This window comes from Musca domestica, unplaced genomic scaffold (genome assembly GCF_030504385.1).
Source record: "Musca domestica strain aabys unplaced genomic scaffold, Musca_domestica.polishedcontigs.V.1.1 33, whole genome shotgun sequence".
Taxonomy (NCBI): domain Eukaryota; kingdom Metazoa; phylum Arthropoda; class Insecta; order Diptera; family Muscidae; genus Musca; species Musca domestica.
This window is the reverse complement of record NW_026712312.1, coordinates 1,928,689-1,946,470: the sequence shown is the minus strand read 5'-3', so window position 1 is coordinate 1,946,470 and position 17,782 is coordinate 1,928,689. Positions and strand designations below refer to the sequence as shown.

Below are 17,782 nucleotides of genomic sequence, written 5' to 3'. Positions count from 1 at the left end.
AGGATTTTCCAACATCAAATGTTGTAACATTTAGTACTTTTCGTATAATTTTGGTAATCTATTGATAGATCGTTTCATATCTCAGTCCTAGACACCACCAGTGACATTTATATACAATTTCTGAATTACGGCTCTATTCCTTCACCTAATATCAAAATTTAGTACTATTTAGTACTTTTCGTACAATTATAGTACACATTTTCAAAACCACCTCTATCTCCCAATTACAGATACTAACACAGACCTAAATATCAAATTTAAGGATTCTAACACGATTCCGTCACCCAAAACCAAATATAGTACCAATCAGTACTTTTAGTACAATTACAGTGTGAGATGAAAAAAAAAACTGCAACCAACTTCAGACTGCTGTAATTTCTAAGCCACTGGTCCGACGGCAGTGACAGCTCATTATATTGTTTACAAGCGTATAAAAGCATTTCTGTAATAATTTTCCAGCATTTAAATGTGAATAAATCTTTTGTGTCTCGTACCATCGCTCGTTAACGTGATACTGGTAGCGTAGCCCGTCTTCAAGGAAGTGGAGAGAAGAAAACTGCCAAATCAGCAGAAATGGTTCGAAAAGTAAACGAGCGACTTGATCGAAATCCGCGTCGCAGTGGTCGAAAAATGGCACGTACGCTGAAATCATGTCGCAAAATTCCATTCGGCAAATATTGAAAAGTGGGCTCGGGGTTAGGGCCATTGTAATTCCAAAAAGTGCAAGAACATACACCGCAACAGAAAGAAAATAGTCTCAAAAGAGTTATAGGGTTGCATCGATTGGCCGAAAGTGGTGAACTGCCGAATTTGGTTTTCTCCGATGAGAAAACATTCGTTGTCCAGCAGTTCGTAAACAACAACAACAAAATGATCGTGTTTACTTGCCAAAGAGGTCAACTGAAAATGTGCACCTTCGGTTGGCCACCAAAACTCAAGTGCCGGCCATGGTGATGGTGTGGGCCGCCATAACAGCCGATGGTCGCACTCCGAATAAATGCCGACTATTATCGCGAAAATATTCTGGAGGGTGTATTAAAACCTTGGGCACGCAAACATTTTGGCCGCAGACCTTGGATATTCCAACAGGACTCAGCACCATCACACTCAGCACGCGCCACCCAAGAATGGTTACAAAATCAGGTTCCTCGCTTCTTTTCCAGCGTACAATGGCCACCAAAATCTCCGGATACCAATCCGTTTGACTATTGTGTCTGGAGTATTTTGGAAAGCAAGGTTGGCACTAAAAGATACAAGTGTCGATCAAGCGCTTCGCCGGGAATGGGTCTAAATATCGCAGAGCAAAATTCGGGCAGCATGTGACGGTTTTATTGGCCGTTTGAAGGTCAAATTCGTGCCAAAGGTGACCAATTCGAACAAATCTAAACTTATTCTAAAATTTGATGCTATTTCCGATATTTTTTGCTTTAATTCAATAAAATTAAAAAAAAAAAATAAATAAAAATTAAGGCGTTTGACTTTGTTATAGTTTTTTTTATCTGATCCTGTACAGTACATATTTCCGAACCACCTTCATATGTCCAGGCTACACATGAGCTCATACCAAATTTCTATTTGTTCAACCAATTTCAGAAATACTTCGAAATTCCAGCTCTATTCAATACCCTCCACCTAATATCAAATTTAGTACATTTCGTACAATTAAAGTACAAATTTGCAAAACCAACTCTCTATCTCAAGACATCGACAGAGACCTCAATATGAAACATCGAGATTTCAGCTTTATCCCATAAGTACGCATACACATAAGTACGTATTTCCAAAAGATCCCACAAAACACAATCATATATGCCAACAGTAATCGTAATTCCAACATTCAGGATTACAGCGCTGTGAACCAATAGCGCTGTATCCAAATTGCACCAATTTAAGTATCATTTACTATACATAAGTACGAATTTCCAAAACATTCTATATACCCCAATCCTACAAATTTCAGTATTCCAGCTCAAATCGAAATTGTATCAAATTTAGTACCATTTAGTTCTTTTCGTGCACTTAAATACAAATTTCGAAAATTTCCTCCATATCCCAATTCCACACTCCGCCAATAATGTTAATTTCAAATTTCAGGATTCTAGCTACATTCGATTCCGCCAAATTCAAATTGTACTAAATTTAGTTCCCTTTAGTATTTTTCGTACATACTTCCAAGACTACTTCTATGATACGAAATGGTACGAAATGTAGTACATGTTAGTACTTTTCGTACACTTATAGTGTAAATTTCCAGAAACCTTTTGGTATGTCTATTATACTTTCCATCAGTGACCCTTATTCCAAATTTAAGAGTTCCAGCTCAACTGCTTCCTCAAATACAAAGGATACCATATTTAGTACATTTTAATACTTTTCGTACCGTTCTAGTACGTATTTTTAAAAACCCTGCTTTGTCTGACCCTTTCGAAACTAGAGTAACCCTCAGCCAAATGTTTATGATTCTAACTTCAGCCGTTTCGTCTGGGCTTTATCGGTTAGGTCCTAGACGATCTTAACAAAGTATACGAGTATGTATTCTTGATCTGCGTAAAATTCTAAGACGATTTAGTCCTGTCCATCCGTCTGTTGTTATCACGGTAGAGTCAAAACGACTAAGGATAGGAAGCTAACATTTTGCATAGATCAGTCTTTTGTTTTCAGACAGGTCGAGTTCGAAGATGGCCTATATCGGTCCACGATATCGTATAGACACCATATAACGGAACCCCTCGGTGTTCGGTGTTTTGAAGCTTGTAGCCAAATTCTTCCATGGAATTGTCTGAGAATCCACACCAGGAGTTGCTTCTGAATACTTTACCCCCTGGAAGAGAATTGTCTATATAGGTCCACGATATCGTATATCCCCCATATAAACGGTACCTCCCTATATCCATGCTAGAAGTCCTTTCAAGGCATTTTACTCCCTGGAAGAGAAATGTTTACCTATAGTAACCGATAATGTATAGCTCACATACAACGGTACCTTCCAATGTTCGATATTTTGACAATTTTAGGGAGTTTATTCAAATTTCGTATTTACAATTCGTAATGGATACTACAGCCTATGACAGAAAATTGTCTATGCAGGTCCACGTCGTCGTATAAGCTCTAATACAACGGTTATCTTCCGATATTCGGTATTTTAATTATTTTAGCGACATTATTAACCGAAATTGTTTCAAATTTGGTTTTTGAAGTTCGTAATAGATGCTACAGCCTATGACAGAAAATTGTCTCTGCAGGTCCACGTCTTCGTATAGTCCCCAACATATAACGGCACCTCGCGATATTCGGTATTTTGACAATTTTAGCTGCAGTTTTCAATGGAATTTTTCTAAAAATCCATGCTAAAAGTTTTTTCTAGGCTCTTTACCCCTTGGAAGAGTAATGTCTATATAGGTCCACGATATCGTAAAGCCCACATACAACGGTACCCCGGATATTTGATATTTGGACGATTTTAGGGACATTATTCACCGGAGTTATTTCAAATATCGTATTTAGAATTCGTAATGGGAGCTACAGTCTATGACAGAAAATTGTCTATGCAGGTCTAGGTCTTCATATAGCCCCCATATAACGATACCTCCCAATATTCGGCATTTTGATGATTTTAGCAGCAGTTTTCAATGGAATTGTCTAGAAATCCATACTAGAAGATCTTTCTAAAAACTTGACCACCTGGAAAAGAAATGTCTAAATACATACAACGGAAAATTGTCTATGGAGGTCCAGGTATTCGTATAGGTCCCACCAGTATCTCCTATATTCGATATACAAACACCGAAATTGTTTGAAATTTCGTATTAGAAGTTCCTAATAGGTACTACAGCCTGTGACAGAAAATTTTCTATGCAGGTCCAGGCTATGGTATAGCCCCCATATAATGATACCTCCCCATATTCGGTATTTCGATGATTTTGGCTAAATTTTTCACCGTTTTTTTTTCAAGTTTCGTGTTTGAATATTGTAATGGATTATGACAAAAGTTGCCTATGCAGGTCTACGTCGTCGTATAGACCCTAATACAAGGGTTACCTCCCGATTTTCGATATTTCGGTTATTTTAGCGACATTATTAATCGAAATTGTTTCAAATTTGGTATTTGAAGTTCGTAATGGATGCTACAGCCTATGACAAAAAATTGTCTCTGCAGGTCCACGTCTTCGTATGGCCTCCAACATATAACGACACCTCCCTATATTCGGCATTTTGACGATTCTAGCAACATTTTTCATTGGAATTGTTTCAAAATTCGTATTTAGGGTTCGTAATGGGAACTACAGTCTATGACGGAAAATTATCTATGTAGGTTCGGGTCTTCGTATAGGCCCCATATATCAGTATATCCTTATATTCGGTATTTTTACGATTTTAGGTACAATATTCACCGGACTTGTTTGAAATTTCGTATTTGAAGGTCCTAATAGCTACTACAGCCTGTGACAAAAAATTGTCTATACAGGTCCAGGTCTTCGTATAGCCCCGATATAACGTTGCCTCTCTATATTCGGTATTTTGACGATTTTAACGACAATATTCACCGATTTTTTTCAATTTTCCTGTTTGAATATTGCAATGGCTTATGACAAAAATTGCCTATGCAGGTCTACGTCTGTACATACCCCATATATTCGGATACCATATATTCGGATTTAGATTTTAACAGAATTTTTAACGGATTTTAATTTTTTGAAAATTTCCAAATTCGTTCCAAATGGTGGAGGGTATTCAAAGCTCGGTCCCGCCGAACTTACTGTTTTTTATTGTTTCTATATAAATATGTCAAAATTGTTGTTAGCACCTAAAGGTATGTTAGAAAATGTTTAATAATAAAATGTAAAAAAAGCCTCTTTGAATATGACTCTCTAACATGATATGTAATCTGGTCTTATATTTCTAGTACCGATTTTAAAAAAACTCATGATAACTTTATAAAATATTTTTTTGTATTTACATCATATGTACTTGAATACATATGTAAATATTTGAACACATTCTTAAAAAATTCTTAATTTGAATTATGCACACAATTCTGTTTAACGCCTCGGATCAATGTCCATTGAAGGTTTCTCCTCTGGTATATGAACATATAGCGATGAATCCGGTGTTATTATTACGCCCTTCCTTAGTTTGCGTCGGAGTTTTGGTGTGGCATCGGGGGTCTTTGGCAGAATTGGTCGATTTGGTGGTAAGCGTAATTCAGTTATGGAAACCAACGGTACCATGGGTCCACTCGGATACATGGGCCTCATGTAGGGATTTTCCATTACTGGCTCTTCTGGCATATTGTGCGATGGTAGCGCCGCCTGAACTGGTGCTGGGGGATAATAGGAAGGTATGCCATAATAACTACCATGCGATGGCAAATATTGATTATTCGGTTGAGAATATGGATAATAGCCACCCATTTGATAGGGCAGTTGATGCTGCTGCCATCCTGGTGCCGGTTGTGGTGGCGGTACATATTGATAATTTTCCGGTGTATAATGATATGTTTGTGCTGGCGGCGTATCGATGCCAATATTCAAGGCAATGGGACCAAATTGTTGTCCATATAATTCATCTTCACATTGGGCGCCACTATTCCTTACATTCAATATTGAACTCAATAGTTGACCAACATCAATGGGTAGATTTATTTTCACATCAGTCGCAGCAACAACGGGCAAATGTAATTTGGAAAAACCATGCTGCGGCCACAGTACTAAAAAGAGGACAAAAATCATCAATTCCGACTTTTTGACACGCATTATCTCGTTTCTAATTGTTTGTATAGGTATTTTTAGTTGTTCTAAAAAAAAAACCCAAAAACAACGAAGAAAACAAATCACGCTACCGAACACTTCTTAAGCGTTTGACATCTCTTTTAGAACTGCATCTTTTCAGCGTGTGAGCATTTTCAGCAGCAGCATCTTAGGAAGTATATGCAAGATAATAATTGTGGGAACCACAACATCAAATATTCAGTTATGAATTCAGCTGAACTGGCTGAATGGATAATGATAAGGTAAAGAAGCCCAGGCAGCCTGCTTTCTCATCAACAACATGAAGAGTGTTGTAGCATAAATCGACAATGGCAAGATGTCTGTATGTCTCTCAGTACATTCTCTCCTCCGGGTATTTCTTTTTTCATGAGTCAAGCTAAGAAAACTGAGTAATAATTAGACTGCCCAACAAGGCAGTGTAATGATATTAGGTGTGTACGTAAACTTTTTCAGTTAAATTTACTCCATATTCTGTAACTTGGGAATATCCTCTCTCACGTACAAATATTGCAAAAAAATCTTATGGGAGAACATTCAGTAACGAAATACAGCAAGACAAGGAAAATAGTCGGTTTGACGACAGATTTATACCTCCCAGCCTTGAGTTACGATTATTAAAACTGTTGACCCTTTATGGGGGAGGTTCCGAAGCAGTTGGCCAATATTGGTCAATTCGTATCTGACCTAAGACTGATATAAATATTACAAAGTGGCAGATTTTGACCATATCGTCTACTTCCTATACTTTATACGAGATTTGCGCACATTTTTGGAAAATGTGGAAATATGCGTGAGGTAACAGCTAACATACTTCATCCAATATATAAAAATATAGCTATTTGCAGAATTTGAAGGAAATCGATTATTTTTATCCAAATTTATGCGAAATCATAATTTCCGATAAATTACATATTAATATCAGATTTCTGGTTAAGAGTAATATTTCGATATAGCAAGTTGTAAAGAATCTCTAACTTGTTTCGCAAGTTATGACACATATAAGTATTGCAAATTTGGACCCTTTGTGGGTGGGGTACCAAAAGGGGTTCACAGATACATATCATCTTCACAACAGATCTGGTGTAAAATTTGAAGCGAGTTGGATGCTTATTTCGCTTTCTTTGAGCGTTTTGTTTTTTTTTTTTAACAATCCTGAACCATTTGTGGGGGAGGTACCAGATGGAATGGTCCGATCTCTGCCATCTTTATAACAGATGTTGTGTTGATGAAAATATTGCGATGTACCAAGTCTGAATGGAATCGGATGTTAATTTCGCAATTTATGTGCTTTTTGGGTATTCAAAATTTTGAACCTATGTGGGGGAGGTACCAGGAGGATCTTCCGATCTTCACACCAGACCTTCTCTTAGTAGAAATAATGGGATGTGTGAAATACGAAGAGAACCGAATGCTTATTTCGGATTTTATAATCGTTTTTGTTATTCAAAACGTTGACCCTTTGTGGGGGAGGTACCAGAAGGAATGGTGAAATCTTTTTTTATAAAAAATCTTGTGTTGATAGAATATTGAGATATAGATATTGAGATGTGCGAAGTCTAAATGGAATCGGAAGTGAATTTCATGTTTTGTGAGCTTCATGAATATTTAAAATGTTGACCCTATGTGGGGCAGGTACCAGAAGGAGTGGACCGATATACTTTATCTTCACAGCAGATCTTGTGTTAGTAGAAATAATGAGACGTGTGAAATATAAAGAGAACCGGATGCTTATTTCGGATTATAAAATCGATTATGTTATTCAAAATTTTGACCCTTTGTGTGGGAGCTACCAGAAGGAGCGCACCGATATATTCCACCTTCACACCAGACCTTGGGTTAATAAAAATATTGTGATGCTTGTAATTTGAAGATAAAGTCGGACACTTACATCACATTTTAAAAGATTTAAAAAATATTGACCCTTTGTGGGGGGGAGGTACTTGATGGAGTGGACCGATATTGTCCATTCTCGCACCTGACCTAGCACTTATGCAAATATTTGGATTTGTAAAGTTGGAACAAAATCGGATTATTTTATCTTCTTCTGTGCAGTAAATTATTTTCTTTGAAAATTTTGACATTTTGTGGGGGAGTTACCAGAAGGAGTGTACCGATATTGCCCATCTTCGAACTCGATCTAAGTTTGACAATAATATTACGATGTACCAAGTTTGTACCAAATCGGATACTCCCTTCGAGAGTTATCATGCGCACCTGCCAGTCAGACAGACGGACATAGCTAGATCGACTTCAAATGTCCCGAAACGGATTTGGTCCAAAGGGACCTAGGGACGAAAACAGTTATTACGATGAGGTACATTTTGGCCACATCAAATGATATATATACTCTGTCTAGCCATACGGCTGAGGGTATAAAATGCCACTCTACATATGACTCTAACATGATATGTAATCGGGCCTTAAGTTTCTATTACCGATTTTTATAAACACGTGATAACTTTATAGCATATTTTTTTTGTATTTACACTTTATGTTCTGAATACATATGTATCTACTTTAACATATAAAAACTCCTTAGCAATTATACATCGCAAAATTCACTTTAACGCCTCGGATCAATGTCCATTGAAGGTTTCTCCTCTGGTATATGAACATATAGCGATGAATCCGGTGTAATTATAGTACCCTTCCTTAGTTTTCGTTTGTGTTTTGGAATGACATCGGGTGTCTTTGGTAGAATTGGCCGATTGGGTAGTAAGGGTAATTCAGTAATGGGAACCAACGGCATCATGGGTCCACTTGGATACATGGGCCTCATGTAGGGATTTTCCATTGCTGGCTGTTGTGGCATATTGTGCGATGGTTGAACTGGTGCTGGGGGATAATAGGATGGCATGCCATAATAACTACCCTGCGATGGCAAATATTGATTATTCGGTTGAGAATATGGATAATAGCCACCCATTTGATAGGGCAGGTGATGCTGCTGCCATCCTGGTGCCGGTTGTGGTGGCGGGACATATTGATAATTTTCCGGTGTATATTGATATGTTTGTGCGGGCGGCGAATCGATTCCAATATTCAAGGCAAAGGGACCAAATTGACGTTTATATAGTTCACCTTGACGTTGGGCGCCACTATTTTTTACATTCAATATTGAACCCAATAGTTGGCCAACACCATTGGGAAGATTCAGTTTCACTTCAGTCGCAGCGATAACGGGTAAATGTAGTTTTGACCAAGCATGCTGTGGCCGCAGTACTAAAAAGAGGACAAAAATCATCAATTCCGACTTTTTGACACGCATTATCTCGTTTTGTAATTGTTTGTATACGTATTTTTAGTTGCTCCAAAACAGCAAAGAAAACAAATCACGCTACCGAACACTTCTTAAGCGTTTGACATCTCTTTTAGAACTGCATCTTTCCAGCGTGTGAGCATTTTCAGCAGCAGCAGCAGCATCTTTGGTGGGAACTCCATCATGAAATAGTTATGAATTGAAGAGGCAAAGCCAAGCAACTGGATGGATGGATGGATGATAAGGTAAAGAACATCAGGCAGCCTACTTTCTCATCAACAACAACAACAAGAACTGGGTGAAGAGATCTTAAAGTGTGGTGTAGCATGAATCGACAATGAAGAGATGTCCGTCTGCCTCTCAGTACATTCTCTCCTGCGGCTATTTCTTTTCTTCATGAGTCAAGCAAAGAAAACTGAATAATAATTGGACTGCCCAACAAGGCAGTGTAATGACATTAGGTGTGTACGTTAACTTTTCCAGTTAAATTTACTCCGTATTCTGTAACTTGGGAATTTTCTCTCCAACAGACAAATGTTGGAAAAAAATCTTATCGGAGGACATTCAGTAACGAAACACAGCAAGACAAGTAAAATAGTATCAGTCGGTTTTGCCAACAGATTTATACCCCCAGCCCTTAGTTATGATTATTCAAACTGTTGACCCTTCATGGGGGAGGTTCCGAAGCAGTAGACCAATACTGACCAATTCGTATCTGACCTAAGACTGAAATAAATATTAAAAAGTGACAGATTTGGACAATATCGTCTACTTCCTATACTTTATAGGAGATATGTGCAAATTTTTAAAAATGTGGAAATATGCGTGAGGTAACAGGTACCATACTTCATCTAATACAGATAAAAATATAGCTATGTGCAGAATTTGAAGGAAATCGATTATTTTTATCCAAATTTATGCGAAATCATAAATTCCGATAAATTACATATTCAGATCAGACTTCTGGTTAAGAGTAATATTTCGATATAGCAAGTTTGTAAAGAAACTCTGACTTGTTTCGCAAGTTATGACACATTTCAGTATTGGAAATTGTGACCCTTTGTGGGTGAGATACCAGAGGGGGTTCGCAAATACATATCACCTTCACAACAGATCTTGTGTAAAATTTGAAGCGAATTGGATGCTTATTTCGCTTTCTTAAGTTTTTTGTTTTTTTCAACAATCTTGAACCCTTCGTGGGGGAGGTACCAGAAGGAATGGTCCGATCTCTACCATCTTTATAACAGATCTTATGTTGATGAAAATATTGCGATGTATCAAGTCTGAATGGAATCGGATGTTACTTTCGTGTTTTATGTGCTTCTTGGATATTCAAAATATTGACCGTTTGTGGGGGAGGTACCAGAAGGAGTGGACCGTTACATCACATCTTCACACCAGACCTTGGGTCAAGAGAAATATTTTGATGTGTGTAATTTAAAGAGAACCGGATGCTTATTTCGGATATTATAATCGTTTTTGTTATTCAAAACTTTGACCCTTTGTGGGGGAGGTTCCATCTTTATAACAGATCTTTTGTTGATCGAAATGCCGATGTGCCAAGTCTGAATGCAATCGGATAAGAATTTCATGTTTTATGAGCTTCATGGATATTCACAATTCTGACCCTTTGTGGGAGAGGTACCAGGAGGAGTGGACCGATATATCCCATCTTCACACCAGACCTTCTCTTAGTAGAAATAATGGAATGTATGAAATATAAAGAGAATCGGATGCTTATTTCGGATTTTATAATCATTTTTGTTATTCAAAACTTTGACACTTTATGGGGGAGGTACCAGAAGGAATGGTCCGATCCCTTCCATCTTTATAGCATATCTTGTGTTGATAGAAATATTGCTTTGCACCAAGTCTGAATGCAATCGGATGTTAATTTCACGTTTTATTAGCTTCATGGATATTCAAAATTTTGACCCTTTGTGGGGGGAGGTACCATAAGCAGTGGACCGATATATACCATCTTCACACCAGACCTTGTCTTAGTAGAAATAATGGGATGTGTGTAATATGAAGAGAAGCGGATGCTTATTTCGCATTTTATAATCAATTTTGTTATTCAAAATTTTGACCCTTTGTGGAGGAGGTACCAGAAGGAATGGTCCGATCCCTTTCATCTTTATAACTGATCTTGTGTTGATAGAAATATTGAGATGTACGAAGTCTAAATGGAATCGGATGTTAATTTCGCGTTTTATGAGCTTCATGGATATTCAAATCTTGACCCTTTGTGGGGGGAGGTACCAGAAGGAGTGCACAAATATATTCCTCCTTCACATCAGACCTTGGGTTAATAAAAATATTGTAATTTTTGTAATTTGAAGAGTATCGGACATTTTCACATTTTATAAGGGTTATAATTAATAAAAATGTTGACCCTTTGTGGGGGAGGTACTCGATAGAGTGGACCGATTTTGTCCATTTTTGCACCTGCCCTAGAACTGATGGAAATATTAGGATGTGCAAAGTTGTAACAAAATCGGATTATCTTTTCTCCTTTTGCGCAGTAAATTATTTTCTTTGAAAATGTTGACATTTTGTGGGGGAGGTACCAGAAGGATTGGAGCGATTATGCCCATCTTCGAACTCCATCTAAGTTTGACAATAATATTACGATGGACTAAGTTTGGACCAAAACGGATACACCCTTCGAGAGTTGTCGTGTGCACAAGTCAGCCAGACAGATAGTTGGACGGACATCGTTAGATCGACACCAAATGTCCTGAAACGGATTTGGTCCAAAGAGACCTAGGGTCTAAAACTGCTATTTTCATGAGGCACGTTTTGGTCGTATCAAATGATATATACCCTCTCTAGCCATTTCGCTGAGGGTATAAAAAAATCATGAAAAAAAATAATGAGAAAAATGGAAATATTTGAAAATCCCATAGTTTCCTTGTAAAAGTAGTTCGGATTTTTTTTTTGGAATTTTCAAACTGGAATTTTACTAAATATAAACCTAGGCTATTTATAATTTGTTTAGATTTTGAATTTAATAGGAAAAATTCAATTATGGTATTACCCACATTACAAAACGCGGATGATGCTGAACTGATTAGAACTTTAACCACATTTCTAAAAAAATAGCAACAATTTAAATACGTTTGTTTTTATTTAAGAGATTAGTGTTCAAAACCCCAAAGAATCGGTGTCATCGCAACAGAATTACATCGAGATTTGAGATGATTAAACTATTTATGGCGCACGATGAAATTGTTGTTGTCGTTGTTCTTGTCACACTGCTTGAAAAGTGAAATTTCGCAATGTCTCTTCCTTGTCATCTTTTTTTGAAATAAATGAGAATTGAATTCTGAGAAATTAAAAAATTGAAAAAAAAAACTCAAATTGATAACCCCCAAGGCAATTTGAATTTTGCGGTTCACAATCAGTTCTCGTATTCGGTTAATAAGTTTTTGTGGAATTAGTAGTATTTTCCTAGTCATTGGGTGAGGGTCAATTGGGAATTTCGGAAATGTGTGGAAAACGTGTTACTCTCTTGTTATTCGTAGTTTTTGCGGGTCTACTATTGAGCTCGGCATATGCGGGGAGCTATACAAGTGAGGAGACCGATGAAAAGACGAAATCATTGTATAGTGCCGTAACCTCGATACTGGGCACCAGCGATACAAGTAAACATCATCATAAACATACCTATGATGGAGGACCCGCGCCCTGCTCTAATGGTGTTGGTTGCCCAGTAAATGTTCCTGGATTTGTACAACCTGGAGCAGCTCTTCCTCCTCCTCCCTGCTCAAATGGTGGGGGTTGTTCTGTAAATGTTCCTGGATTTGTACAACCTGGATCAGCTCCTCCTCCTCCTGCTTCTTCCTGTTCCGCTGCTGGTGGCTGTCCTCCTTTAACGAAAACTACAACATATGGTAATGGCATAGTTTATCCCTCACCAAGTCCAAATGTAATTCATGGTGCAGTCCAACCAGCTACCGGCGTTCCTGCAGCCAATGGCCACTACACTTATGGTAATTATTGTCAAACATCAAGCGCTGACATTGAGATTTAACAAATTTTGAATTACAGGTCATGGTACACCTGCTCAACCCCCAAAACCGGCAGGTGGGGCTGCATATGGAAGCTATGCTTATGGTGGTTATCCACAAGCCACGGGACCTGTTGCTCCAGCCCCAATTGCTGGACCGCCAGCACAACCACAACCAGCTTATGGCTATAGTGGTTATGGCCCAGTGCCAGCCGGTTATGTTGCTCCACCACAAGGTGGTAGTGGTGCTTATGGTTATCACCAACCTGCCGCCGGTCATCCTGGACATTATGGCTATCAGGGAGATCGGGGTTATAGCGTCTACGACCATTCTTTAAAACTGAACTCTGAATACACCGAAGTGGGCACTCATAATGGTCCCCTGCAGCGGGCCAATGGCGGTTATGGTTATGGCAGCGGATTTGGTGGTTACAATGGCTTGTTTAATAGACCAGGATTTTAAAAATAAAAGTTAGTAACTTTCAAAATTTGGGTAATTTAAATAAAGGTTCTGGGTCCTAACATAAGAATTTGGTAGATTTTTATAGAAAGCTTGGTAATGACTTTCCAAAATATTGGCAAAAGATCATCAAAAGAGACCTCATGGAAGAACTCCAAACGATTTTGCGCCACTGACGGGTCAAGAAAGAGGATCGTGTACCACTATATTTGGATTGAAGAGCCAAACAATTGGCGCCCCCAGGTGTTGGATAGGAGGGGAAGGTGAATGGTATAAGGCGATTTTTTAAGTGCATAGCTGAGTTTTCAAACAAAAAAAGTGTGATATATGGAGGTGGTTTTCAAAAAATGTACTAAGCGTGCGAACTGTACTAAATGGTACTAAATTTAAAAAAAGTTTGGTTTAGGGTCGACGGATAAAGCTGGAGTATTTGAAATCTTGTGTTGGAGCTTCTGTTGGTGGTGGGTTTGTGGTAGAGTTGATTTTGGAAATGTGTACTACAAGTGCACGAAAAGTACTTAATAGTACTATATTTGGTACAATTTGGTATTGGGTTAGAGATAGTGCTTGCAATTTGAATTTTGGTATGAGGATCGCTGTTCATGTGTAGCCTGGGCATTTGGAAGCTGTGGCGGAAATGTGTACCATTTTGGATTTGTGTACTACAATTGTACAAAAAGTACTAAATTGTACTAATTTTTGTATTGGGTGAAAGGATAGGGCTGGAATCCCCAAATCTGATATTTATTTCTCTTTCGATATTCGGAGGTAAGTTATGGAGGTGGTTTTAGAAGTGTGTACAAAAATTATACGAAAAGTACTAAATAGTACTAAACTTGGTATGGGGTGAAGGAATAGAGCTGAAATCCCGGAATTTGATATAAATGTTACTGTTGGTGTCTGTGGTTGAGATCTGGATGTGGTTTTGGAATGCTGTACTAAATGGGCTATTGGGTGAAGGAAAGAGCTGGTATTCCGAAATTTGATATTAAGGTCGGTATCTAGAATTGAGATATGGAGTTGGGTTTGGAAATGTTTACTAGAATTCTTCGAAAAGAATTAAGTGGTACCAAATTTGGTATTGGTTGAAGGTATAGGGCTGAAATCTTCAAATTTGATACTGAGGTCTCTGTTGGTGTCTGTGGTTGAGATATGGAGGTGGTTTTGAAAATGTGTACTATAATTGTTAGAAAAGTACCAAATGGTAAACAACTTGGTATAGACTGAAGGGATACGGCTGGAATCTTCAAATTTAATCCTCAAATTTGATATTGAGGCCTCTGTTGGTATCTGCGATTGAAATATTGAGGTGGTTTTAGAAATATGTACTATAATTGTACTAGTATTTAAGTACTAAATTTGGTATTGTTGGTGTCCTTGGTTGAGATATAGAATTGGTTCTGGAAATTTGTCCCATATATGTACGGAAAGAACTAAATGGTACTAAACATAGTATGGAGTGAAGGAATAGAGCTTGAATCCCAAAATTTGATATTGAGGTATCTGTTGGTATCTAAAAGTGATACATGGAGATGGGTTTGGAAATGTGTACCATAATTGTACGAAAAAAGTACCAAATGTTACTAAATATTGTATATTCGTATTGGTGGTATTTGGTGTGGAGATCTGGTGATGGTCTTGCAAATGCCTACTACAATTGTCTGAAAAGTACTAAATTATGCTAATTTTGGATTACTGTTGGTGTCTAGGATGGAGAGATATAGATTGTTTCGGATATGCGCACTAAATGTTACTCAATTTGGTAGTGGATGAAGGCATAGAGCTGAAATCCTGAAATTCCGTATGGATGTCACTGTTGGTTAACATATGGAGACGTTGAAATAATTTTGAACAGAAAAAATGGCTGTTGGTCCATTGTGCAATTGTTTGACTTTTATCCTCCTCGTTAAATTTCGAAATAAAATATTTTTAAGACTTTTTCATGTAAGGGTGAATATTTTCCTATTATTCTTTCTGAAAAAAGAAAAAACTTGAAAGTCTGAATATTCAGTACGGTGTATGAAATTTTCATTTCAAAAGATTTGTCAATTTGAATAAAATTTAGCATTTTGAGTACTAAAAAGGCCTAACACGAACTGTTGGAACGAATTAAAATTTTAAGGTGGACTTTTCACTAACGAAGTTGTTGGCTAGTTGAAACTATTTTGTTTCCAATGGAAATGAAAATCTGACCGAAAATTTTAAAATATGGCGTAAAGTCATGTATCAAAAACTAGAGCTTTTTACTATGGGTATAATATAATTTTGTTCAGAGTAGATACTGGAATTTGATTCAAAATATTTTATTTTTTGAAACTAGCTTCCAGGTCTTTGCTTAGTTAGATCAGGTTGTATCAGACCAGTAGCAAACTAGTTTTAAACATTTATACCAGAAAGAGATCCTTGGATTCGCAGAAAACCCAAGTAATATATTTTCTTAAAACAATTTCCTTTTTTGAAGGAATCAAACTTCTCAATACTTTCAAAAGTTATTCCCTGATGGCACCCCTTTAAGGAAAAACCATAAAAGAATTTACACAAACAACTCCTAGGGTCCATTTTTATATAAAAAATAACTATAGCAGAACACTCCGTGTAGTAAAATACTTTTTATATCCTTTATGAAATACTCCAAATACAAGTAGTTATTTAGCAAAATTACCAAAAAAAACTCGTTTCGTGTTATACTCAATCATCATCAACCTCAAGTGGTTTTTGCTGCACCCAATTGTGCTGCATGGAGGAGAAGTCAATAAGGAAGTAAACTTAAAAAATTAGCCATAAAAACACGTTGACCTAAATTAATGACAGTGACTTCATTCATGGCCTTTATGGGCTGCAATATCAAGACAACGGTTTTTTTCTTGCAAAAAAAAAAAAAATCAATTTAAAAAGAATCAGTCGGTTTAGCCGACAGATGTATACCCTCAGCCAATGTTCGATTATTTAAATGTACAGGGTGAGATAAAAAACGCAACAAAGTCAAACGCCATAATTTTTAATTTTTTTTTTAAATTTTATTGATTGAAAGCAAAAAATGTCGGAAATAGCATCAAATTTTAGAATAAGTTTAGATTTGTTGGAATTGGCCATCTTTGGCACGAATTATGACCTTCAAACGGCCAATGAAACCGTCACACGCTGCCAGAATGTTGCTCTGTGGTATTTTGGCCCATTGAGATGATCGACACTTGCTTGAGATGATCGACACTTTGGTATTTTTTATGGCCCACCTTGCTTTCCAAAATACTCCAGACACAATAGTCTAACGGATTGGTATCCGGAGCATTTGGTGGCCATTGTGCGCTGAAAATGAAGCAAGGAACGTAATTTTGTAACCAGTCTTGGGTGACGCGTGCTGAATCCTGTTGGAATGTCAGAGGTCTGCGGCCAAAAAGTTTGCGTGCCCAAATCTTTAATACACCCCTAGAATATTTTCGCGATAATATTCGGCATTTATTCTGATGCCACGGTCGATTAATACGAGCGGAGAGGGACCATCGGCTGTTATGGCGACCCACACCATCACCATGGCCGGCGCTTGAGTTCTGGTGGCCAATCGAAGATGCACATTTTCAGCTGACCTCTTTGGCAAATAAAAACTATCATTTTGTTTGTTTACAAACTGCTGGACAACGAATCTATTCTCATCGGAGATCAAATTCGGCAGTTCACCACTTTCGGCCAAGCGAAGAAACTCTATTTTCTATTTTTGAATCTATTTTCTTTCTGTTGCAGCTCATTTTTCAATATTTGCCGAATGGGCGATATGTTCAGCTCACGAGACATTTTTCTGCCACTGCGACGCGGGTTTCGATCAAGTCGCTTTTTTCCTTTCCGAACCATTTTTGCTGATGTTGCTGTTTTCTTTCGTCCACTTCCTTGACGTCGAGTTACGCTACCAGTATCACGGGAACGAGCGATGTTACGAGCCACAAAAGATTTATTCACATTTAAATGCTGGAGTGCTCTAACGATAGCCACTTGTGGTTTTCCTGCCAAATATAAAGAAATCACACTATCACGCTTGAATTCCATCACGAATAACTTTTTTTCTGGAAAATTCTCAACAAAATGTTTTTCTTCGCTTGTAAACAATATAATGAGCTGTCACTGGAATAATTTTAACAGCTGTCGGACGGGTGGCTTAGAAATGAGAGCAATCTGAAGCTGGTTGCATTTTTTTATATCACCCTCTATGTATATTTTCGCCCAATACTAAATTGTACCACTTTTATTTTTCGAAACATTTTTGGGACGCATTTCCAAAATCACCTCCAAAT

The 17,782-nt window shown here is 37.6% G+C and overlaps 2 protein-coding genes across 2 annotated transcripts; one reads left to right on the top strand and one right to left on the bottom strand.

The window, feature by feature from the left end:
• Nucleotides 1–8,244: 8,244 nt before the first annotated feature.
• LOC131803760 (uncharacterized) lies at nucleotides 8,245–9,225 on the bottom strand. Its single transcript, XM_059125431.1, has one exon. The coding sequence runs from the start codon at nucleotides 9,034–9,036 to the stop codon at nucleotides 8,332–8,334; it is 705 nt and encodes a 234-aa protein (XP_058981414.1). The 5' UTR covers nucleotides 9,037–9,225; the 3' UTR covers nucleotides 8,245–8,331.
• Nucleotides 9,226–12,426: 3,201 nt separating this feature from the next.
• Nucleotides 12,427–13,569, top strand: LOC105262529 (protein tfg-1). Its single transcript, XM_011297804.3, has 2 exons — nucleotides 12,427–13,022; nucleotides 13,081–13,569. The coding sequence occupies exons 1-2, from the start codon at nucleotides 12,518–12,520 to the stop codon at nucleotides 13,500–13,502; spliced, it is 927 nt and encodes a 308-aa protein (XP_011296106.2). The 5' UTR covers nucleotides 12,427–12,517; the 3' UTR covers nucleotides 13,503–13,569.
• Nucleotides 13,570–17,782: the final 4,213 nt, after the last annotated feature.